The following is a 25,972-nucleotide window of genomic DNA, read 5'->3' as shown; positions in this document are numbered from 1 at the left end:
TTCGCTTGGGGATCTTGACATCACAGCCTGACACAAGAAACACCTGAAAAATAATTGTCAGTTTGCAATTGGTTAGCCTATACTTTGTTGTTAGACACTAAACTAATGAGATGATAATGAAACGCATTCCCTGGGATATATATCTCTTCATCATCTGAGCACTAATGCAAATAAACCAAGATATTATTCCCCAACCAAACAGGAAATCTGAGAGACATTCCCACATTTCCCAATAAAATTAACGAGGGTGCGAAATGCTCCTTTGCAATGTAAGCTTGTCCACACAGCTTTTTAATGACTCCACAGCATTAAACATTTCATTGGGAAATATGGGAATGCTTCCTAGATTTCCTGTGGTCAGGCAATATTCATAATAACCACTTATCATGCACATCCACCATGCAGATTTTTCAGGTAATGTGTATAATTACCGCCAAGTTGATTTCTGGGACATTGTATGATCACCTTCCCACATGGACCGTAACACTTACACTGAAACAAATTATAAACGCAACACTTTTGTTTTTGCCCCCCTTTTTCATGAGCTGATTCATTTATTTTTTATTCACAATATTAAGTCATATTAACTACTCAAGTGCCAATGATTTATGTTTTAAAACAAAGACTTGCTTCTTTTCCTATTTGGCTTGATGTTTTGTAAATGAGATTTAAAATTGTATCTACTTGTATAGCTTATTATAGAAGCTAGTATGAATAAATGTCGTTACAATACTCTTACACCTTGGAAGAATTGCCAATTACATCAGTAAAATGTATCTGTCTCTGTGTTATTATCGCTGTGTACAAGATCAGGTTCAGTTCCATGCTTATTTTATTTACTCTATAAGCTATTCCACCCACAAGCTTGTTACTATATAAACATGAACATGTTAGTTTATAAGGCAGTGTGTAATATTATGTTTTTTTTTTTTTAAAGTATTTAATAAACTACTCAATCAAAATAGTAAACACAAGTACAAGCCAAGAATACTTTATATAATATATAATTAATTATACTTTTAAGTATATCTCGATCAACAAGTATAGGCCAAATATACTTAGACTTTTCTGTCAGTATAAGTCAAGTACACTTAAGTGCAATTTGAAGCATATATATATATATATATATATATATATATATATATATATATATATATATATATATATATATACAGGTGCACACAAAAACCTAAAAAGTACCAAAAAATAAATAAAATAATAATAAAGACAGAAAACTCTCCAAAACGTATCCACAGTAAAAGGTTTGCTTGAGGCACCGCAGTTGCACTCTTGCTCTGACTTGGTTAACAAGTCCTGATTGTGAGTCTGGTGAGTAAGGGTTGTCATGAGATCCTGTGAGTGTTTTGGCTCTGCTCTCTCCTGTAACTCTTCACGTTTGTTGTTCATTTCTGATCAAATGTCTCGATTGTTTCTCCTCTCAGACTGATTTCAGAGTTTCTCTAATGGTTTTATGGAGCAGGAACAGATCGCCTGCTATAACTGTGTGTATGAAAGTGTCCTCTGATATCTTCATATGATTAATATTCAACAGCTATGGATTATCTCGCTGATGTGATGCTCTAAATGCTCACTTTGTTCAGAGTGAAAAATACAACTGTGATCTCAAATTATATTATAATGTGTCTCAAATCAGTATTTTCTCAGGTTAAAGGAGAAGCTGGGAAAGTTGTTTGTTTATTATTGTAGATAGAAAAAGAAATAAATTAATGATCTATTAATAATGTAAAAAATTACAAATAATGTTTTAAATAATATTTAAAAAATTGAAAGATTCATATGTGGTGCACTGTTTAAAATATACATAAAGTCTGTATTCCTCCAGGAGACACTCAATATAATAAATGTAATAAAACATGGAGAGACTCTTGAACCTCAGAGTGAGAAACTTTACTGATAAAGTAAAAGCAAATACATACAGCAGTAAAGTGAGATCTGTGTGTCTCTCTATTCTTTTGTTTTATGTTTCTGCAAAAAAAATATGAACAAAGCCATATATATTGGATTTTGTAAAATCTGACTCTGAAAGAGAGCAGAAGCTCAAATAATAATCAGTATTTATTATTTAAAAATAACACACTTGAAGAACCTTTAAAGTTCAGCATTCTGCTTTAGATTTCAATACTTCCTGAAAAAGATTAACATATAAAGTCATTAATATATCTGACATACATTTATAAATGCAAAATCAGTGTGTGAGAAATGAGATCATCAAACATGTACCTGATGTGTGAATATGTGCTTGATCTCGTTCAGCTCTTCTGGATCTGATCTCATAAACCACAATAATGACAGTAGCCACGCCCACCAGAGCAGAGAGGACCAATCGGATCACAGCTTCAGTAGGACCACACCAGTGGACAGAGTCTGAGGAATAAACACATCAAACTGAGATCAGATCAGTCAATAAACACTAATATCAGCGCTGACATCAACTAATATCAGTGCTGTGGTACCTGCACATGTGTGACAGAGTGTGTTGATGTCCAGATGTGTGGTCTGGTTGCTGATGGGATTGTTCAGCACACAGCTGTAGGTGTTTTTATCCTGATATTCCACCTCCAGAGGTAGAGAGAGACTGATGCTGAGATCAGACGCACTGATGCTGGACAATACACTGATTCCTTTGTACCAGGAGAGAGTCACATGACTCACATTCACCACTGATGAACACACCAATGAACATGGAAAACACAAGAAAATAAGGATAAATGAGGATGAATGAAGATATTCAAGACATGTAATAGAAAGTTAAATATAAACCTGGCTGTTAATGTAAAAAAAGGTAATTAGTAATTTTAACTAATTAGTCATGATGAGATACTTCTTTAGATCTAGCTGTAATAAATAAAACGGGTGAAATTGATATTTAACTTACCATAGGCAGTGAGATTGAAAAGCATGATTGCATTTCTAAGGATCTTTACTTTATATTCTCCAGTATGTTCAGGTCTGGTGTTTGTGATGGTCAGAGATCCAGTTTGATTGTCCAGCTTCAGTCTATCTCTGAATCTCCCACCAAGAACATCATCATATACAGTGATTCTGTCGATCCGTTTATTGATTTCAGCTATTAAAGTGTCTTCATCTCCAAACCTCCACTGAATCACATCATCATCCTTCATTTCAGTAAGATCAGAGTTTAGAGAGACTGAATCTCCCTCCATCACTGACACTGATATTTTAACTGAATCACCACACACAAACATGAAGAACAGAGTTTCACAGATTAAAGCTTTTAAACCACTTGATGTAGGTTTGATGAAGCTTTACAAAAAAAAAACTTGTGAAATGTGAAATCAATAATATTCTGCAGCAGTGCAGACACAAAATGATGAATGAAACCAAAACAAAAATACAATGACAAGAACAATAACTAAAAAAAGACACATTTACTTAAATGTTTAAAGGGCCCCTATTATGGATTTTTGAAAATGACCTTTCATGTAGTGTGCAACAGCTCTAAGTGAACGTAAACATCCTGCAAAGTTTTAAATCTGAAAGTGCACCATATATAAATGTAGCGCCCCCTACTTGCCTTTCTTGTAATTAAGTAGGATCAGCAGCACTCCAGATTCTCTGGTTGTGAGGAGAACATGCATGCTCACGTCACGTTAATAAAAGCCATAAACCTTAAACATTCAGCCATAACTGTTGTGTCCAAACAGAGAAATTCTGTGTTCACAATATAAAAGACAGAATATTTGTGAAGAAATTCTTTAGTGAGAAAGCAATTAACACCAACTAAACAGCAAAACCAACCAGACAGAACTGATAACATGTGAGTTCAGGGTGAGCCACTAGATGGAGGTGTTGCTCCTCAGACGAGACCACAGAGACAAATCACACTAGAGATTTAAAGACTTTATCGTTCCCTGTTGGAGGAAATGGAGCATCGATATGTTGTGTTTATGTATTTCACTGTGATCTCAAAGTATATTATAATGTGTCCCAAATCAGTATTTTCTCAGGATGAAGGAGAAGCTGGGGGAAGTTGTTTGTTTATCATTGTGGATAAAAAAAAAAAATACTGTGCTAATAGTAATGTATATACAAAGAATGTTTTAATTTAAGTTTTAATAATGTAAAAACTGTATATGTGACACACTGCTAAGCTCTTTAAAATGTATATAAAGTTTGTATTACTTCAGGAGGCGCTTGACATGATAGTAAAACATGGAGAGACTCTTGAACCTCAGAGTGAGAAACTTTATTGATAAAGGCAAGGAAATACATACAGCAAATATACAGCAGTTTAAAGGGAGATCTGTCTTTATTCACTTTTTTGTATCTAAGAGAAATACAAAGCTGTACAAATATGATGCTGAAAGAGAGCACAAGCTAAAATAATCATTGTATTTATCATGAGAAAAACACTACAAAAAACACGCTTGAAGCGTTCTGCTTTAGACTTCAATATTCAATTCAGTTCACATTCATTTGTAGTGCTTTTCACAATACACATTGTTTCAAAGCAGCTTAACAGAAAACTCAACAGAAATGAGTCCACAGGACCACATTACAATTTCAGAGTTAACTGTCTAAGTTATGTATTTCAGAAATGTACATATACAAAATCACAGTTAGCTAAAAATGTATTAATTTAAGGCAGAAACAATGAGCTCATTGAAGTAATGAATACTTGTTTGTTTACAAATGATTATGAGATTTGAAAAAAGGTGCATGTTGATTCAGAGTTTGCGTCATCTGAAGTCTTCTCGGGGTTTGGCGCCGTCTCTTCACAGGTGTTGGGCATCTGAACTCTTCATAATAGGCTGGATCCAAACTGCAACTGACATACTCTCTAGTTACCTCAGGATGGGCATCATGAGATAAAACAGAGAAGCAAATAATTAGTGTAGCCGCTGTTCATAACATTAAGCAAGAATAATCATGTGTATTTGATCTGATATAAGGTTATGAGATGCATTATATGAATGCTAGGCTAAAGAGATGCGTCGTTAATCTAGATTTAAACTGGGAGAGCGAATCTGAGCCCTGGACATTATCAGGAAGGCTATTCCAGAGTTTAGGAGCCAAATGTGAAAACGCTCTCCCTCCTTTAGTGGACTTAGATTATATACTATTAGAAGCCCAGAATTTTGTGATAACATTTATTGCTGATTTCTACGATGACTCGTGGCTTTCAGAGGATGTTTTGGCAAATATCTCGAAAGCAGAAGAAGAGTTTACAAAGTCACAAGCCAATAGTCAAGCAGAAAAGAAGGAAGAATCTGAAGAGGACAAAGCAGAAAAGGAAGCTGATATACAGAGAAAATCGAGGATATTGAGTGAACACAAGATGTAAAAAATAATGAGCTAATAAAAAAAAATGATGTTCAACTAGTCAAGTGATTGTGCCTTTTTTATTATCCATTGCTGATTTGATTTCAGAAAGTTCATTTGAATTTCAAGAGAAAGTTATATTCTCGAGCAACTTATTTTCTCTTTCATTTACTATCTCTTAGTGTTGTGATCCCATGACGTGAGAAAATTGCGCTAAAACACTCACTGAGTTTTTATTACTTGTTTTTCATTGCTTGGTTGTGTACTTTATTATATAGACAGTAGAACATTTATAGTTAAAAGTTAAACAGGCTCTTTGATGAATAGCAGCTATTGAGTAAAGTAACGTTAGAGAAGGCTCTGATGATGATGATATCTAACAATGCACGTACTTCAAAAAATATAATGAGTAAAGAAGGCATTACTACTAATTACCATAGTTAATGTTTTTCACAGTCAGTAATTTATACTGTAACATTCTTCTTTTCGTTGTTTCAAGTTTCAGTTTGTTTTAAATAACAAACCTGTTCACCCGAAGAAAAACTCGAAGTGCTATTATAAGACATCCTGTCATAGCTTTTTAGTACATACCGGCTAGTCGGCTAGCGTAGATGCAACGCGCATTTGAAAAAGTGAGGCGCTGGAGAGCATTATTCGTTTGAATGCAAAATACAATTTCACCACTAGATGGGAGAAATTCCTACACACAGTCCCTTTAAAGCATAATATATATACATAGTGTGGTGGATATTTTTGCCTAAACCTAACTACCTGGGTCTCATCTCCTGGCGACGTCCCCACTCGGGTAGCTGATATCTGAGTCTCGTCTCCTGGCGACGTCCCCACTTGGCAGAGCTGTTAACTCTCACGCATTCACTGTGAGACACACGCAATTTACACTTTTCACACGCTCTCACGACACACATCCATTTTCTCACGCACAGAAAAATCGCGAAGCAAAGAGGACACGGAGACCGACAGACTAGACAGAGCAGGTTACTTATGATATAAAAAAATCTCAGCTCTCAGATTCTGTCACTTTTATTACGAAATTCAAACAATAAATACCGTTTTGGCGCTTGTAAATGTGACGCGACCACTGATCTATAGAATGACATTAATATAGATTCAGTGGACACGACAGATCCCTAGCGGCAGGTGAACCGATCAACTCTAGCTAGTAAATAAACACGAATGAACAATGTTGAAAGATACACTACAACTTACCGAAATGTATATTCCTCATACATAATATCGACCAATCAATCAAACAAATGGGTCAATAAAACAGCTGGAGAACAATTGTCACATAACATTTACCTCAGGAAAGCCATTTAAAGACCATAATATAGGCTATAGCACATTAGTTGGCTAGAAAAAAAAAAAGAGCTATAGAGAGTATTTTGCTAAATATGTGTACTATATTACATATTTATTATATTTTTACTTATATCATTAAATAAAGTTGTTATTATAATAAAAAAAAACCGCATTATATATCTCTCTGTATGTTTACAGCATTAGGTGAGATGTTTTTTTCTTAAGAAAAATTAATGCCTATCTTGTGTAGCCTACCTAATATTTATTTAAATGAGTCAATATTAAATCAAATCACAATAGGCCTAATTGAATTGAAAACCAGAAATTGTACCATGTAGCCTAAACATTGTAACATGTTGTATAAAATTCAGTTTAGTTACTAAAATGTTTTGACAATCACAATACACTTATTGTGATGCAATAATTTTTTTACATCCCCCCATTCCCCCCTAACATCTCTCCCCCAACATCCTGCCCCCCGCCACCATAAATCTCACTCCAAGCAAAACTCAAAAGTTGGCAGCTATGCCACTTGGATATCTTACCTAATCTAACTTGTTTCCCTAAACTAACTTACTTCCTAAACTAGCGTCCTGCGCAGGAATACATTGACAAACAGACCTGCAAATGTCCTTTAAATGCTTTAATCACGGCCAGGAGATCTTCCCGAGCAGTTCTCAGGGAATCTCTCCCAAGAAGCAAGGCCGGAGGATCTCAGAAAAATTCCATTGAGAATCCCACCGTAAAACACAGATAACACAGTTTTCTATAGTATAGAGGTATGGCATACATTTCATGCTGCATTACATAATTTCCCCACTATTTGATTGGTTCTTCATATGCAAACCCCTCTGTTACTAGGTAAAGCAAACTCTGATCTTGTGATTACTTATCACAAGGTTTTAATGATGACTTCATTTGTTCATTTCCCCTTTTCTGTTATTAATACACATACAGTCAGTCAGTCAGTCACAAGTTTCCCCAAAGAGTTTGGAAACATTAAAAGCATACGAATGTTGTTCCTGCAAGAAAAACAAATGTTAGTTGATTAATTAAAGTTGATTAATTAAAATTCATTCACATTCCCCTCTCTGGTCGTAATCATTTATACGACCAAATACCTGGATTTTAATTACTCTAATAATCTAATTATTCCATACCTGCCTGATTTACCTGCAAACTAATTTACCTTTACCAAATCATCCCATTATAAGTCAGTGACCTTAATACCACCTGATATCTCTAATCATACCATGTTCCATCTTTTACATCATAGTACATTGCCTTTATAACTTTAGTAGACCTTGAGTCAAGTTTAAAGGGATACTTCACCTCTGGAAAGATGAATGTGTATTTTAAATAGGTCATTTATGTAGAAGAAATGTGAAGAATTTTTTTTTAATTTGGAGCTTTCTAGACTGAGAAAAGCCAGAAAATGTATTTTTGGCTTATGTGGATGAAAGACAACAACTCCCAGAATGCACTTGCTTCGCTGCCCTAGGAGGCCACTCCCAAGCCACGCCTACCAGTTAGAGAGCGCAGTTGAACACAACAAAGCTAGGCTACTATTGAGACTCCGTGGTGAGTTTGCCAGGGATTTCGAGATCGCCCAAAATGTCCGGGATTCGGCTTTTGCGTTCTACAGTCGCCATTCATCATGTTTACTGTGGCGAGCAGGACGAGACTGAGGGCGGTGGGAGAACGGCGCGAGGCCGGTGGCGTCATTACTGAGATGCGCCGGTCTCGTATCTCTCACTGAGGAGGAATTTTCTTAGCAATGTAAAAAAGCACATCAACCGATCACTTGTTTAGCGTTCAGGTAAAAAAATACATTCAGATTCACCAATCGGAATGAATTCAGTTAGACTGAAACAAAAGGTGTGCATGTAAACAATGAATGGCGACCGCAGAAAGCAAAAGCCGAATCCCGGACATTTTGAACGATCTCACCCGCCGGACAAGTCTGGGAAAAAGAGGATGGTAACCCCTACTACTCAGCTTTCTCCACAGAACAAGAGCCTGCTAGCTTAGCTTCCAAAGAAAGCCGGCTGACACTGTGTACATTCAGTGAGTGAGATCCCACCCTCTATGGGCGGGTTGAAAACATGCGGGACAGCCCCTACTACTGGCTGTAGTCTTTAGCCTCTGGCCAGAAAATCCTCCGATGACGCAAAATGACGATTTTTGCGTCATCGGAGGATTTTTTCCAGACAAAAAATACATAAATCTCTCGTCTCAGGGGGATATGAGGGTGGAAAGCACGGTAATTCGAAAATACTACAGGTTTTCTACTAATACAAAGCTTAATGCTAAATCCTGAAGTATCCCTTTAAGTATCTACTTTCTCTGAATTTTGAATCTCATTGATCTATTAGGCCTTTAAAAGGATACTGCTGATTAACCATTTAACCAATCTAACCAAAATAGAAATTCTATAATATTTTCATTTTTATCCTTAACACAAATATCAATCATTTTATTATTTTGTTTCAACCAATGTCATTATGTTAAAATTAGTCACCTCTCATATCAAATACAGACATTAGACAATACAAGAAAGAAACATTTCAATAATCACACTGGTAACTTCTTTAACTAATAATAATCCAGAAATTAAATATGTTTCCCAAAATCAATCTCCTTTTGAAAGTTTTTCTTTTGCTATTTTAACAAATGGAAACACCTAAAAAATATTTAATTTAGTCATTCATTCATCGCCATAGAAGTTTACCCAATTATCTATATTCGGACCTAGTCCGGCAAAGTAACTTATCATCCATTCTCTCATTAGAGAACAATTATTGCCACTATTAATTTTTATATTTTTTTAGCATCTTTGATATCTGAATTAGGGTTCTAAAACCCTCAAGTTTCTTCAAGAATAGTCCCTAGATTATTTATTATTTTTACAGTAATGTACCTATTTAGAGTCCCTATACTCTACAGAATTAAGAGATTTTCCTCTTCTTAATTTACATGTACCAAATATTTTCAAATTAATCAGTAATTGTTCAAAACATTAGATCTAAATACTCAGTCCTACAGTCTAGTTTGATTGAATCAAATAAAACATCAATAAACATCACACAAAATTAATTATTACAGTATTCTAAGCTTAAACCATTAGTTGGTCCACATCTTCCTCCAGATGTGTTGATCATCTTGTTGCCCCATGGACGTTCCATCTTCACAGAAATCTTCAAACAATCTTGGATCCATGGACAAAAAGAAAATAACATTTCCATCTCGTACCCCTGATGATGTCAGACGCTGGACAGCCGAATCAGAGGAGACGCTACGTGACGCGCTGAGTGACGTAGACTGGGAGATGTTCCGGGTGAGTGCAGACAATGACATCAGTGTGTTTGCAGATGTGGTTACGAGCTTTGTGGCCACACTGATAGATGATGTTATACCAACGGCGATGGTGAAGTCTTTTCCGAACCAAAAACCGTGGGTCGACAGATCCATCCGCGCTGCACTGAAAGAGCGCACCACCACTTACAACGCTGGACTGTTGTCGGGTGACATGACGGAATACAAGGCTGCATGCTACAAACTGAGGCGGGATATAGCGGATGCTAAGCGATGCTACACGGACAAGATGGAAACACAATTCGAGAAAAAGGACACACGAAGCATATGGCAGGGATTACATGAAATCACGGACTACAAGGGGGTTCGCCCCTGTATGGTGAGTGCGGACGCGACGCTGGCGAATGAACTGAACTCCTTCTATGCACGTTTCGAACCTAGAAATGCTAACGCTGGCCATTCTAACGCTGCACTGTCCAATGCAGATAGAAGGAGCTCTACCAGTGAGGCAGGACTCAGCCCCGTTTTTTCTGAGCACGACGTGAGGAGGGAGCTGAAAAAGGTGAACACCAGAAAGGCAGCTGGCCCGGATAGGATTTCAGGAAGAGTCATCAGGACCTGCGCTGACCTTCTGGCTCCAGTGTTCACCACCATATTTAATCTCTCTCTTACACAATCTATAGTCCCCACATGTTTCAAGATGTCCACCATCATCCCTGTGCCCAAGAACGCCTCCCCAGCCGGTATGAACGACTACCGTCCCGTAGCACTGACCTCGGTGGTTATGAAGTGCTTTGAGAGGTTGATAAAGAACCACATCTGCTCCTCTCTTCAAAGCACCTTAGACCCACTGCAGTTCGCTTACCGCTCCAACAGATCAACAGATGATGCCATTTCACAGGTCATGCACGCCACCCTCTCCCACCTTGACATCGTAGGAGGGGGTTATGTCAGACTACTGTTTATAGACTACAGTTCAGCTTTTAACACTGTAGTCCCCAGCAGGCTGGCTACTAAACTGTATGACCTGGGCCTGAATCCATCAATGTGTGCCTGGATCATGGACTTCCTGACTGCCAGGCCTCAGGTCGTCAGAGCGGGAGGGCACACATCACAACCTCTCGTCCTCAACACAGGGGTCCCTCAGGGCTGTGTGCTGAGTCCGTTATTGTACTCCCTGTACACCCACGACTGTGTCGCCAGCCACAACTCCAATACCATCGTGAAGTTTGCGGACGACATGGTTGTGGTGGGCCCGATCACTAACAACGACGAACGGGCCTACCTACAGGAGGTGTCAGACCTGATAATGTGGAGTAAGGACAACAGCTTACTGCTTAATGGGAAGAAGACCAAGGAGATGGTGGTGGATTTCTGCCCACAACGTTGCAGGACCTACACCCCTCTCCTGATAGACGGGACACCAGTGGAAAGGGTGAGTAGTTTTAAATACCTCGGAGTACACATTTCCGAGGATTTATCATGGACTGTACACACGGACACTGTGGTGAGAAAGGCAAGACAGCGCCTTTATCACCTTAGACAGCTCAGGAGATTCATGGTCTCCCAACGGATCCTGATTTCCTTCTACTCTGCTGTTGTACAGAGTATACTGACTGGAGCTATATCTGTTTGGTACGGTAGCAGCTCCTGTAGGGACCGGCGAGCCCTGCAGAGGGTGGTGAAGACCGCTGAGCGGATCATGGGTACCACACTTCCCCCTCTGCAGGACTTATACACCACACGCTGTATCAACAGGGCCAGAAGAATTATTAAGGATCCCCATCACCCCTGCAACAAACTGTTTGTAACCCTCAAGTCAGGCAGACGCCTGCGCTGCCACAAAACACGTACAGAGAGGATGAGGAACAGTTTTTTTCCTGCGGCAATCAGAGTACTGAACTCTGCATTCTGAACTTTTTAAACTTTTAATACACTTTCAACACTTTAAAACAGCCATTGAATTTTAACATTTGTACATTTGTCTGTCGATTTAGCTTTAACTTATATTATAATAATATATGTTTGTATGTATGTAAACTTCCGCTAAAAACCGTACTTTATTGTATTTATTGTTTTTATTGTATTTTATTTATGTTTTTTTTTAGTTACATTGTATTTATTTTTATTACAATTAAGCACAGAAGTACAGGGCGTGTCACAAAAACATTTCACTGCGCATCTTGTATGAGTATGTGACAAATAAAACCTTTGAAACTTGAAACTTGATGACAGCATGTGATTTCAAAAGTCTATAATTAGAAAACATTGTTTCTATTGAATCCAGAAAATTACCTTTAAATAAAATGGAGTGACCAATATTTTTGCTTTTCTAGTCATAATTTCTCATTAGACGCCTTGTGGCCTACTGTATATTGTATTTTTCTTTTCCATAGAATTCTGCATAGTCAATAACCTATTAATGCTTTTACATAACTCGCACTGCCATATCCAGCCTCAGCTTTAACCGATTCGTGAGTCATGCTCTCACTTCCGCTATTGCACTTCATGCAGTAGGGCTTTTGCTGGTACCTATTGAAAGCAGATTTAAAGTGTTAGTTTAAACAGAGTTTCAGAATATGAAGAAATATGAAGAATTGCTGAAACCAGTGGATAATCAAAAACAATCAAGTTAATAATAACTCAATTTGAAAGGGTCTCTGTAGTGATCATTGAAAATGCAGCACCTAGCCCACAAGGCTGATTGTCTTTCTGTGTGGATTGTCATTCAGTTGAACTTTAGGCTGATACATTCGTCAGGCTGTGATGGCACTCCTCGGTCAAGTGTCAACTTCCTCTTTCAGGATGGGAGCTGCAGGCCCCACTTCCTCTTTTTTGTTTTTCTGCAGTCATCCCCACTCAACAAGGTGTCTGAAATCTTGAACACTCAGAGAACCGCAAAAATCAAATTAAACAGCTTAACTTCCAAAAGTCTCTTCTGGTTTACAACACAGCAATTCTTCAATATATTAAAAAGCTTAGTCCTTCATTGCGGAAAAAAGCAAGCTTTCTTCATTGCAAAGATGCAGGAAAAAGCAGGAAAACTCCTCTAATTATAATACAGAGTATAATGTAAACAAAATAATTTTACAAGAAACCAAAATAAAATGGCTCTAAGATGTCTGTTATGTCCTTGTTCAAATCACAATTTATATTTAAAGTTGGTCACCCAATCTCATTCTCATACTATGCACAATGCACACGAAATTATCTTAGTTAAACATAAACCATTGACTCTTAGAATCTCTGCAATGGATCAGTTTTTCACTCTGTCTCCCACAAGGGATAACGGGATACAAATTCTAGACGCCTTCAGATAGAAAGTATATTATTTAGACACGTGCAGTTAACATCTTATTATTTATTCATTACTTACTATTTATTCATCACTTTAAGAGCACCTATTGCTCGGTTTTATATACTGTATCTCATCTACATAAATAAATCAAAGTCTAACTCATAAAAGTTTCTTCATGACTCAAAATGTCCTAATTATCACAGAGTGCTTATTCTTATTATTATGATTTATAATTTTAACAATTTCTGCAATGTTTAATTGATTTCAAACTGTAAAAATTCATAAATCTCATGATAACAATATTGATTGTTTACCATTTATCTTGTTTCCACATTTCTTTCTTTATCTTTGTTTATATTCAATCATAATTAAAGTCTTATTCAAACAAAAAGCAAGTTTCATTACTGCAGCATCTCGGGGTATTTTTCCTCACATATCTGGTTTCCAGCATGACAAGTTGCTATTTGCAGAACAAAGTTTCATTCACAGCTTTCTGGGCGCACTCTCAACCACAACAAATAAAATACTCAACATATACTAATTTGGTTGAATTTAACCATCATCATTGCCCTTATTAGCAAAGGTAAAACATTTTTTAAATCACTTAAAGCAACACTAAGGAAGATTTTATACCTTAAAATAATGTTTCCAAAATAGTTTCAGTGGTTCATCAAGTCGTAACAGGGTGAAAGGCACTTATGTCTCCGCTTTGTGGTCCTTTATCTGCTATATAACCACTCTATGTAAGATTGCCTGAACGGGTTGCGACTCTGTAGTTCTAATGAGACAATTCCGCTTCCAACCTGTAGGGCGACCGCAGAGAAAAAGTTCCATAGTGTTACTTTAAATCTTTTAGATGTGATTACCAGTTTTCTTCAAAAATGTACTTAACAGAATTAGCCAATTTTTAATTAAACCTTTTAATTAATTTAGAAGTATTTTAAAGGAAAAATGTCAAGTCTGTTCATCCTACCCCAAGGACGTGCACAGGAATTTTGAGGGGCAGTTGCTCTGACCTGAAAAAAGGGCAAAGTAAGCAAACTGTACTTTTTATGTAATTTATGTAATAAATAGAACCTTATTGTAAAGTGTTACTGATTAGTTATACACCGATTCAGACGTCTCCTGAGTTCACTGTTGGAAAGATCAGTTGTTTTAACTATTCATTAAAATTAATCGGTTCAAAGGAGTCATTAGTTCGCGAATTGGACGTGTCATGTGCGTTGGGTGATTATCCCAGCAGTTAGGACATGGACATCCAAGATTTGTGTCAACAACACAGAAAACATTTCATCACTGGATAGTTTTTTTTTTTCGTTTAATTAAAGTTTTGTTTTCAGAGAAGATAAGGCAACTTATTTAGCACAATTCACACCCAGCCCAGCGGTAATTCAGGAGAAAAAAAAAAATCTCTGAATGCTCCACATGAAACTTTTGGTCTTCCGACCTTTTACCACCGTGTCGATTTATTGAGTGAAGTCTTGTTTACATTTTCGCCTGGCTCCGAAGAGAGAGAGTGCGCACGCGCGACCCGGTCGGTCGGTCTGTCTCTCTCTCTCTCTCTCTCTCTCTCTCTTTCAGTTAAACATGCTCCCTGTCAAAAGCGCAGCAGTTCATCTACATTACTCACCGATCAAATAAGACTTTGGCGGGACAAAAAAATCCCCTTGGCGTGCGCTAAAACAAGTTCAATGCAGGAAAATTCATGCGTGAATTTACATGACCATGCACTCGCACAAATGCGACCACATCAAATTTTAACTCGCACATTCTCAAAAAATGGTCGCAGTCTGGAACCTTGATGATGATCGTTTGTTTGTTATACATCACAAACTCACCTTTTCCGACAACGCTGAGTCGTCTCACCCGACAACCGCGACAATCTCCTTCTAGGGCCGCTCATGCAGGCTCAGCTCAGGTACGTGCCAGTCGCGTGCAGCGCTGCAGCCACGTAAACAGAGTTTGCCCTCCCCTACTGACTTTCACTTTCGGTGCCCGAATGGAAGTGAATAAGAATTTGCGATTTTTTTTTATTTTTTTTATCTAGGCCTACGTGAAATTCTGCATCCATTGTACTTTTTTTTTTTTTTCTCGGAAGGGCAACGTGAGTCGAGAAGGGCATATGGGCAGTTGCCCGGGCAACCTGAGCAACCCCCCTGTGCACGTCCCTGACCTACCTAAATACTTTAAGTCCTTTTAGCCCGACTGGAATGGTCCCTCTGTCGAACAGGGTTCTGCAGTCTGGCAGAGTGAAGACAACGTGGTTCCTCGCTCCCATCGATCCGACAGAGGAAGATTCCGAGGACTCCTGTATCTCTGGCTCGCCAAATTGTGGTGAATATTTTTGCCTAAACCTAACTACCTGGGTCTCGTCTCCTGGCGACGTCCCCACTCGGGTAGATTATTCCCTAAACTAACTACCTGGGTCTCGTCTCCTGGCGACGTCCCCACTCGGGTAGATTATTCCCTAAACTAACTACCTGGGTCTCGTCTCCTGGCGACGTCCCCACTCGGGTAGCTGATATCTGAGTCTCGTCTCCTGGCGACGTCCCCACTTGGATATCTTACCTAATCTAACTTGTTTCCCTAAACTAACTTACTTCCTAAACTAGCTTCCTGCGCAGGAATAAATTGACAAACAGACCTGCAAATGTCCTTTAAATGCTTTAATCACGGCCAGGAGATCTTCCCGAGCAGTTCTCAGGGAATCTCTCCCAAGAAGCAAGGCCGGAGGATCTCAGAAAAATTCCATTGAGAATCCCACCGTAAAACACAGATAACACAGTTTTCTATAGTATAGAGGTATGGCATACATTTCATGCTGCATTACATAATTTCCCCACTATTTGATTGGTTCTTCAAATGCAAACCCCTTTGTTACTAGGTAAAGCAAACTCTGATCTTGTGATTACTTATCACAAGGTTTTAATGATGACTTCATTTGTTCATCACAAGATTCTAACAGACTGTCTAGTTTTCATTTCCCCTTTTCTGTTATTAATACACATACAGTCAGTCAGTCACAAGTTTCCCCAAAGAGTTTGTAAACATTAAAAGCATACGAATGTTGTTCCTGCAAGAAAAACAAATGTTAGTTGATTAATTAAAGTTGATTAATTAAAATTCATTCACAATAGCATACAGTACCGGCCAACATTTTTGATTTTTTTTTTCTTTTTTTTTTTAACAAAAAAAAGTTTTTAACCCTATACAAATATGGAATACATGCTAAGACAGAGAGAATGTTTTTGAAAGAAGTTTCTTCTGCTCATCAAGCCTGCATTTATTTGATCAAAAATACAGAAAAAAATAAATAATATTGTGATATATTATTACAATTTAAAATAATTGGTTTTCAATTTATTATACTTTAAATTATCATTTATTTCTGTGATGCAAAGCTGAATTTTCAGGATCATTACTCCAGTCAATCACATGATCCTTTAGAAATCATTCTAATATGATGATTCATTATCAAAGTTGGAAACAGTTCTGCTGCTTAATATTTTTTCATAAACTGTGATACTTTTTTTAGGATACTTTGATGAATAAAACGTAAAAAAAAAAAAAAAAAAAAAAAAAAAAAAGGAGGCAAATGTTTTAAAAATATAAATCCTTTGTAACAACAATATGGTCAATAATTTTGGCAAATGCCACCCTAAAAGAAAGCCTTGCCACCCCTGCTGCCACCCCAGTTGGCAGCAACAAATTAAAAGTTATGGCCAATTTAACAGTGATTAAATTCAGTATATATACGTCTGTCATATGTTGCCACCCCTCAAAAGTTCCTCCTTGGAAATTATTATCTCCTTAGTCTTTTTTTAAACACACTTCCACCAAGAAAATCAATGGGTTATTTATTAATAAAGCATGTCAAAGTAAAAAAAAAAAAAAAAAAAAAAAAAACACATTAAATTCTGAATTTAGCTTATGGGTGTCATATGGTGCAATTTCTTGTTTTCCCTTTTCTTTAGTGTGTTATATGTTTGTGCATGAATAAGATCTGCATAGTTACAAAGCTCAATGTGTCAAACCCAAAGAGATATTCTTTGTAAAAGTTAAGGCTCAGCCCTGCCTTCCTAAAACACTAAGTTCAAACACACGTTCACAAATCTACGTCAGTGTCATGTATCCTTGCTCGAAGAATGAGACGGCCCAACGGTCAGTTGAAATTTAAAAGGCTGATTTTCGCGCTTCAGGACAGTGACGAGTAGCCTACATGTGTCGTCCAGTGGTTTTCATGACGCCACAGGCACAACCTTAAGCAATGGCCCTGAACGGTGGTTCAAAACGTTGTTAGAAGGTTGGTACGTTGTGCCATCAGCGTTCTGTGTTTGCTGGGACAATCCTGTAAAAACAGGGGATATCGGTCGGGACTCGGGAGCTTCTCTTAACTTTGCGCACTTCAGTGAGAAATGCCTTGTGGGCGAGGTCATAAACGAGGGGCGTTTTATTTGCCCACGTCACATTGATTTAGGGTTTTAGGAGTGGGGTCAGGCGAGGGGGATCATTTTCGTTGCGTGATTTATAAACACCAACCAGTTTGAAAACAATCACAAATTTAGAAACGCCCGCAGTCCTTCTGGAGTCAAAACAACATCACGACATTCGCGCGGCTGTTGAAAGCGAAAGTAAACTTTTATTTCCGATATTCTGTTGAAGGAGAGTATTTTTTATCTGACGGAGGACATATTAGCTCGACTGTCTTGTGTACTTCTCAGTAAGTGTAACTTTTTTTAATTATTTATATTTGCCATATCTAGCAACATGTTCATCCGTAGATCTTCTGTTTGAGCGTCTGCATGTGGAATTGAGTTTGGTTTAGAAAAAAAATTATCAACATGTCTGCAGAGAGAGAGAGAGAGAGAGAGAGAGAGAGAGAGAGAGAGAGAGAGAGAGAGAGAGAGATGTTAGTGAGGGACAAAAGCAATGATCATCATGGTTCATGGCATTTTCTTTGTATATTATTTATTATCATAAACCTTTGAAAAACAGCTGAGCGCTACATATATTGGAGTATGTAATATGTCAATATGAGAACATGAAGATTTGATAATATGGCGAAGACTAGGATTAAAGCCGATTACTGTCATTTAGCTAACGTTTCCCAGTATAATGAATCGATAAACACATCGATATCGATGCTAAAACATTCATAAGATCGTTATGAATTGGCTTATGTTTATAAAAGATACAAAGATGTGTTATACTGTTGTTTAACACAAAAAAGCTCTATTTCTCTCGTCCTACATGAGTCATGCAGCATCACTGTAATAATAAACTCAAATATTAAAGAAAAATAATGTTAATGCCTGGATTACTTTTGTGCAAATATATTTCACAAAATAAACATTGGGTCTCCGTTTTGAATATAGACATTTGGGGCCCTATTTTAACGATCTGAAACGCAAGTGTCAAAGCGCAAAGCGCAAGTAACTTTGTGGGCGGGTCTCGGCGCTGTTGCTATTTTCCCGGCGGGATAAATGACTCTTGCGCCCGACGCAAATCTAAAAGGGGTTGGTCTGAAGTAGCTTCATTATTCATAGGTGTGGTTTGCTCGTAACGTGAAATAAACCAATCAGAGCATCATCTCACATTCCCTTTAAGAGCAGACGCGCTTTTTCCTTGGCGTATTGCTATTATAACGGCGGATTTGCCAGGCGCGCGCCAGGAGCGGTTCACAGCCGAGGAGAGCAAGGCTCTCGTCACAGCCGTAAAAGAGAGAGACATTGGGGATGGAGAAACACACCCAAATTAGCTTCGGTTAAACAGGCATAATATGGGTAAATGTGTAAGCTAGATGTATGCTTTTATAATAAATTGTCTATCTATCTATCTATCTATCTATCTATCTATCTATCTATCTATCTATCTATCTATCTATCGTTTGTTAGTTCATTAGTTTAGCGACGTGCTTCTGTGGAGGGAAAAGCGCGCTTTGCGCGGGTGCAAAATAGGAATGAAACATGCGTCGGTGTACAAAGTCAATTGCGCTGGGTGCAAGATAGGGCCCATGGTCTCTATTTGAATAAAATATATTATATATTAATTATATTATTATATAAAAATATATTTTGAATATAGACCAATGTGTTTTTTTTTTGTTTTTTTTTACTCATTCATACATTAGTGATTATTAATAACTATCCGTCCATTCTCCAGACTGCCTGTCTAACATGATATTGAAGCCAGTTCAGGACTAACACACACACACACACACACACACACACACACACACACACACACACACACACACACGTTTACTTGGTGGTTGAGGAGAGATTTCCTGATATGATTGTAAAGCGCTTTGGGTGTACAGTAATATGAAAGCGCTATATAAATGCCTCATTCATTCATACTTAGCTATCTAAATGTGGACATTCTGTAGATTTTTATACTGTACAAACTGTATTTTCTATGCCCCTAAACCTACCCATTGCACAAAACTTTCAGCAAAAAGCATTTAATTCATTTATTTATGTTTACCCGTTTACTGTAAAAATGAGGACGTCCCTAAAGGGAGGTTTTTGGAGATTTGTCAGGTTTTGCTCAATTCTGGGTACAATTTTCCCCCCAAAATAAGTAGGTACACACAAACACTCACTCAGACACACACTTGACCCGCCCGATACACAGATTATCCGCAGATTAACCGCAATCTGTGCATATAAACATATAATTATTCTGCAAACGTCTTACAAAACCGCTGTATTTCCTCCACACTCAGCTTCTTTTATACAGTATATTACAATGAAGCATGAAACAGCATTAATGTGAATGTATTGTGTTGTGTACATCTTAACGTATTTGCTTATTTGTAGTTTGGACCCTATTTTTTCTTGGTGAAAGTGTCTTGAACAAAAGAAAAAGGACCTTAAAATGAAGTATCAGGTGAGTACGTGTTTTTTTTTATGAAGGTAAAAGAGTAGCAAAACCTGAGAGCATGTAGGCTAGATGTGAATTTGAAAACTTGAACAATAAATCTTCGTACTTGTACGCATGCAAAAATTTACACTCACAACTCCATGAAAACCTGTAAAATAAAAATCTGAAGATGAATCTTGAGATTTGCACTCGCAGACAATAGTCACAAACCTGTATTCTGAATTTGAAGCCTCAGACAAGTAGTCACAAATGTGTAAAATACCATTCACAGAAATACAATGACAGACACAAACTTGTAGTACATAGTTGCACTTTTTCTCTCATTCACATTCGCAGTACAGCCTCACTTAGGCATTTGCAACTTCTCAGATCTGTCACTGCAATTTTAAATCTACTCTAATGATATTAGATGCAAAACTAACTTGTGCACTAGCAACTCAGTGGCGGTAAGAGAGAAAGGCGGGGCAGGGAGAGGGGAGGGTGCAACGGAGTTGTTTTATTGGTTGGTGCCTACCCAATGAACCTGGACTTCTTTTGTACATGATGATGCCAGAAACCCACGTCTGAGTTTTGCTACTCTTTTATAGTATTTTACCCCCTCTGGATCATTTGTAACAGACATAATGATTGTATAGGTGTTTTAGTTGACTGTATCCTGCATGGTTTTATGTATTTTAGAGGTTAGAGAACCAAGAGTTGATGAGAGATGAAGATGAAGATTGTCGGCTGCTGTTGATTGGTAAAACCAGAACCGGGAAAAGCGCCACAGGAAACGTCATCTTTAATGATCGAGTGTTTGAGTCACTAAAGAGCTCTTCATCAGTGACCAGAGTCTGTAAGACACACACTGGAGAAGTTAATAACAGAAGCGTGACAGTGATCGATACTCCAGACTTCAGATTCTCCACTCACACTGACTTTGATTCAGACTCGGAGCTGAAGAGAGCTCTACGTTCACCAGGAGCTCATGTCATTCTGCTGATTCTGCCTTTAAGCACTTTCACTGAACATGAGAAGAATTTCATTGATTGGTTTGAGCACAAGTTTGGTGTAGAAGCTCTCAGATTTACTCTAGTGCTCTTCACTCATGTGGATCAGAGACACATGAGATCACTAGGAGAAATGATCAGGGCAAATCCTCAATTATCTGCTTTCATTAGCCGATGTGGTCAGAGATATCATGAGTTTAACATTAAAGATCCAGCAAACAGACGACAGGTGACTGAACTCATGGAGAAGATCCACAGACTGGTAACTGAGAACAGAAACTCCCGTTACACACTAGAAATGATGCAGGAGACCGAGAGGAGAAGAGAAGAGGCAGAGAGGAGGGCAGAGAAGGAAAAGAGAGAAGAGGAGGAGAGGAGAGAGAGAGAACGTAAAACGACATTAGACAGAGTCAGACGAGAGACAGAGGAGCGAGTGATGAGAGAATATGAGGAGGAGAAACACGGGTGGGAAATACTGGAGTCAGAAGAGGAGGAGCTAGAACAAATGACATTAGAAGAAGTCGGAATAGAGCCAGAGGAGAAAATCAGAGCAGAGTGTTATTCTAAACAGAGTTATTTATCAGAAACATCTTGGAACAATCTGTATTATGTGGCTGTTGGAACTGCTGTTGGAGCTGCTGGTGGAGCAGTTGCTGGAGGAGCTGTTGTTGGTGGAGCTGTTGGAGCTGTTATTGGAGGTTTTTTTGGAGGTGTTAGTGGAGCTGGTGGTGGTATCATCTGACAGAGCAAAATGTGGGACACGTTCTGATACTGAAAGCTCCTCCGGTCTGAATAAAACTGAAGAGGCCCAAAGCAATAAACTGTCACAAGGCCTAGAATCCCTAGTGGCAGCACTGGTACCCCTTTTCCACCAAAAAAGAACTGGTTCGGAACTGGTGCTGGTTCAAAGTTGGTTCAACTTGCGAACCTTCTCAGAACCTGTTTGTTTTTCCACTGACTAGAGAGCCCAGCGAACGACGTCGTTACATCACTGTGTACGTTGCCATAGGCTACGTCTTAGCTTTCCTTGAAACGCTTGCGCCAACTTCAAGCATAACAGTTACAATGGCGGACTACATCGTCTTTCTGCAAATGTTTCTCCTGGCATTGCGATCCTATATTGGGGTCAGAAGAAGACGTTTAGAACACATTTGTGCTGCTCGTCTGGATTACTATAAACGGAGGTTACGTTCGAGAAGAAGTTCGACAATAATCCCGCCCCCCCCAGCCCCAGACGTAAGCATGACGTGGTAAAAGAACGGTTCTAGTCCAGCAAAGAGTTGGTGCCACTTTGGAACCAATTTTCCTGGCCAAGAACCGGTTCTTTGGCTATCGAAACACAAAGAACTGGTTCGCGAGTAGGCACTGGCTCCGAACCGGCACCAGCACTACCTTGGTGGAAAAGGGGTATGGGTGGGGCTGTTCGTGAATATCTGTTTGTTGGGACAATAATCTTTTATCAGCAACATTTAAAGGTAAGTTAATAAGTACTAAAATTAAAAATTAAAATTTAGTTAATAAGTACTAAAAATAACATAATAAGTTAAAGGTATTATAAAATATATTCACAGTTTAAAATTATACTATAACAAGGAAAAATCCAGAAATGTAAATATTGTTTTATTTTCTAGTTTGTTCATAGATTTTGGTTCATGTGGTTTGATGTATGAATTATGATCTGATTTGCATCTTTTGTGTTTATCTCTCATAACTGAGGGGTTGATGTCAAGAGTGCAGTAACTTCTAATACGATCAATAAATGGTTCTGAGTGTGAAATTTATTTTACACATACAGTAATTTGTTGTTATGTGGCATTTCTTGATTTTGTAATTAAAAGTATTATTTTGTTTAATAGTGAAGTTTCTAAGTGACATCTGTTTTTTTCTGTGATTTCTAAACCTTAACTGTTAATGTGAGATTAACTTCTCAAAGATAATGAGTTAGCAATGTACAGTTTGCATCAATATTATTCTTGTTTAAGAGACTTTACCAACACATTTTCCACAATGGACTCAGACGTATATTAAAAACTCATTGTCCTATGTCTGTGGAATGAACATTATATGCATCGTCATCTATCTCTCTGTAATCATTCATAAGTTCATTCTGTTCAAATAAACATGCTGTCAATAGTTGAAATGTATTGATAATTCATCATCACCTGATTGCTATTAGAATTACCAATAAAATAATTGGAAATTATTACCTCCTTTTGTCTTTTTTAAACACACTTCCACCAAGTATCAATGGGTTATTTATTCATAAAGCATGTTACAGTGGAACAAAAAAAAAATCACATTTGATTCTGAATCTTGCTTATGGGTGTCATATGATGCGATTTCTTGTTTCCCCTTTTCTTTAGTGTGTTATGTAGCTGTTTGTGCATGAATAAGATCTGCAGAGTTACAAAGCTCAAAGTGTCAAACTCTATGTAAAAGTTAAGGCTGAGCCATGCCTTCCTAAAACACTAAGTTCAAACACACACAAATCTATGTCAGTGTCACGTGTCCTTGCTCGATGAAGAAGACGGCCCAACGGTCACTTGACATTTAAAAGGCTAATTTTCGCGCTGCAGGGCAGTGGTTTTCAAGACACCACAGGCACAACCTTAAGCAATGGCCCTGAACGGTGGTTCAGTGTCAACACTGTGAAAACGCTGTAACAACCTTCACCACACAACGTAGTTATAGCAACCTTATGGCCATGTTGTTAAAACGTTGTTAGAAGGTTGGGTAGCCTACGTTCTATGGCAAGCCGTTTTAACATTTAATCATTTAAACCGACTAGTCTCTATTTTCATGCTACTTGTACTTAGTTTTAGATACTAGTATCTATTCCATTAAGTACTAGTCCTTATTCATTAGCTACTAGTACGTATTAAATAGATACTAGTACTTATTCATTAGATACTAGTACTTTTTCATTAGATACTAGTTCTTATTTATTAGATCCTAGTACTTATTCATTAGATACTAGTACCTATTAAATAGATAATAGTACTTATTCATTAGATACTAGTACTTATTCCAATAGTGACTAGTAACTAGAGTATTATGGGATATGAGTCGTGAGTATTATGGGATAAAAGTCAGTGAATATTTTGGGATACGAGTCAGTGATTATTATGGGATATGAGTCAGTGAGTATTATGGGATAAAAGTCAGTGAGTATTATGGGATATGAGTCGGTGAGTATGGGATATGAGTCGGTGAGTATTATGGGATATGAGTCGTGAGTATTATGGGATAAAAGTCAGTGAGTATTTTGGGATATGATTCGGTGAGTATTATGGGATATGAGTCAGTGAGTATTATGGGATATGAGTCAGTGAGTATTATGGGATAAAAGTCAGTGAGTATTTTGGGATATGAGTCGGTGAGTATTATGGGATATAAGTCAGTGAGTGTTTTGTGATACGAGTCAATATTATGGGATATGTTTCTTGCACTGAATGATTGTTTTGTATTTGTGAGGCCTATAATGGAGTCTCTGTGTCTTTTACTTTTGTTATGAAATTCTAAAACTCAAGACCAACAAGAGTGACTCTGGAAAACACGTTCAACATCACATAATATACTGCACAATGCCAAATATGATCAACAAGTCACAACAGATGCAAAATTGTGTTAAAATGGCATTAATCATTGCATCTCATATTAAATAAAACTCTGATTTCCTCATGAAGTTAGTCTGAGCTCCACACAACATCAAACACAGAAAAACACTTTTACTTCAGACTAGAATCACGTCACACTGAAACTAATGCTGTTGCTGTTTGAGCTTCAGTGTTTTATAGAACCAACATTTAGAGAGACCAACAATGAACCTGTCATAGAAAGAACAGTTGAAATTGATTATAAATCAGTTAAAAAATATACATGGACGCTGGTTCATTCATAGGTTCATGAGTTCATTGTTGAAACATTGAAATTTTGAATCATTTACAAACAGTTATGGCGTGTAATGAACCCTCGTTTACTAAAAATCACGTGACTTTAGAAGTTTGATACATGCTCCAAATCACTGGTTCAAAACAAATGATTCACAAAGGTTTCAAAGCTTCACAAAGAGTGTTTAGAAAGCGCCCGTCACTACTGGAAGGATTATGTAGAGTTGGGGTACTCGAACTCGGACTCGAGTTTTTTAATGAACTCGGACTTGTCACGCACTCGGATGAATTTGTACTCGGACTTGACTCGGACTCGGACATTTTAGACTCGGAAAATTTGCCGAGTATACACTGTTAATTATTTCCCTGTTAAATAACTGGAAATTACTGGCAGCAGGGTTACCATTATTTTCCTGTTATTTTAACAGTTAATTCCTGTTACTGTTTTTTTACAGTGCACTCCCCGTAATGTTTTTCAACAGGAATTTACTGTGAATCACAGAAAAAACAGGAAACAACTGGCAGCAGTGTTACCATTATTTTCCTGTTAAATCACCATTTATTTTGTTTCCATTAAATATTGTTAATTATTTTTAGCATAGTAACGTGTACCACTGATTGTTATAGACATATTCTAGCTTGAGTTAATACAAGAATAGGCATAATCCATCAGATAACACTTAAGTGAAAGAAAACTAATAGTTCCATGTTGAAATTAACTTTTTTTTATTGTAATACAAACACTGACAGGTAAATACTTACACATGTAGGCAGACATGGATCAGACCAATCACAGAAATATACTGTATATCATGTTCATTGCTGACATCTGTGGTCGCTGGACGAAAAATAACAACTGCGTCTGTCTTAAACTAGCAAAGACACTTGCGTTTGGCTTTGCGCTGTGTTGGTGCAAGATATACACTGTGACTCCTGGTCACATAAAAATGTTACACATAGGCTTCGTACTG

The 25,972-nt window shown here is 37.7% G+C and overlaps 1 protein-coding gene and 1 long non-coding RNA gene across 2 annotated transcripts in view; both read left to right on the top strand.

The window, feature by feature from the left end:
* The window catches only part of LOC311295061, a 262,848-nt gene extending 239,534 nt beyond the window's left edge, over positions 1-23,314 (top strand). The window contains exon 2 of the long non-coding RNA XR_014628167.1: positions 22,661-23,314. This is a non-coding gene — a long non-coding RNA (uncharacterized lncRNA). The remainder of the gene's footprint in view (positions 1-22,660) is intronic.
* LOC311295034 (GTPase IMAP family member 9-like) lies at positions 17,690-23,314 on the top strand. Its single transcript, XM_084416211.1, has 3 exons — positions 17,690-17,957; positions 20,059-20,128; positions 20,801-23,314. The coding sequence occupies exons 2-3, from the start codon at positions 20,117-20,119 to the stop codon at positions 21,851-21,853; spliced, it is 1,065 nt and encodes a 354-aa protein (XP_084272337.1). The 5' UTR covers positions 17,690-17,957; positions 20,059-20,116; the 3' UTR covers positions 21,854-23,314.
* Positions 23,315-25,972: the final 2,658 nt, after the last annotated feature.

This window comes from Rutilus rutilus, assembly GCF_951802725.1.
Source record: "Rutilus rutilus genome assembly, chromosome: 8".
NCBI lineage: Eukaryota > Metazoa > Chordata > Actinopteri > Cypriniformes > Leuciscidae > Rutilus > Rutilus rutilus.
Note: the sequence above shows the minus strand (reverse complement) of the source record. Positions and strands in the feature narration are given on the sequence as shown.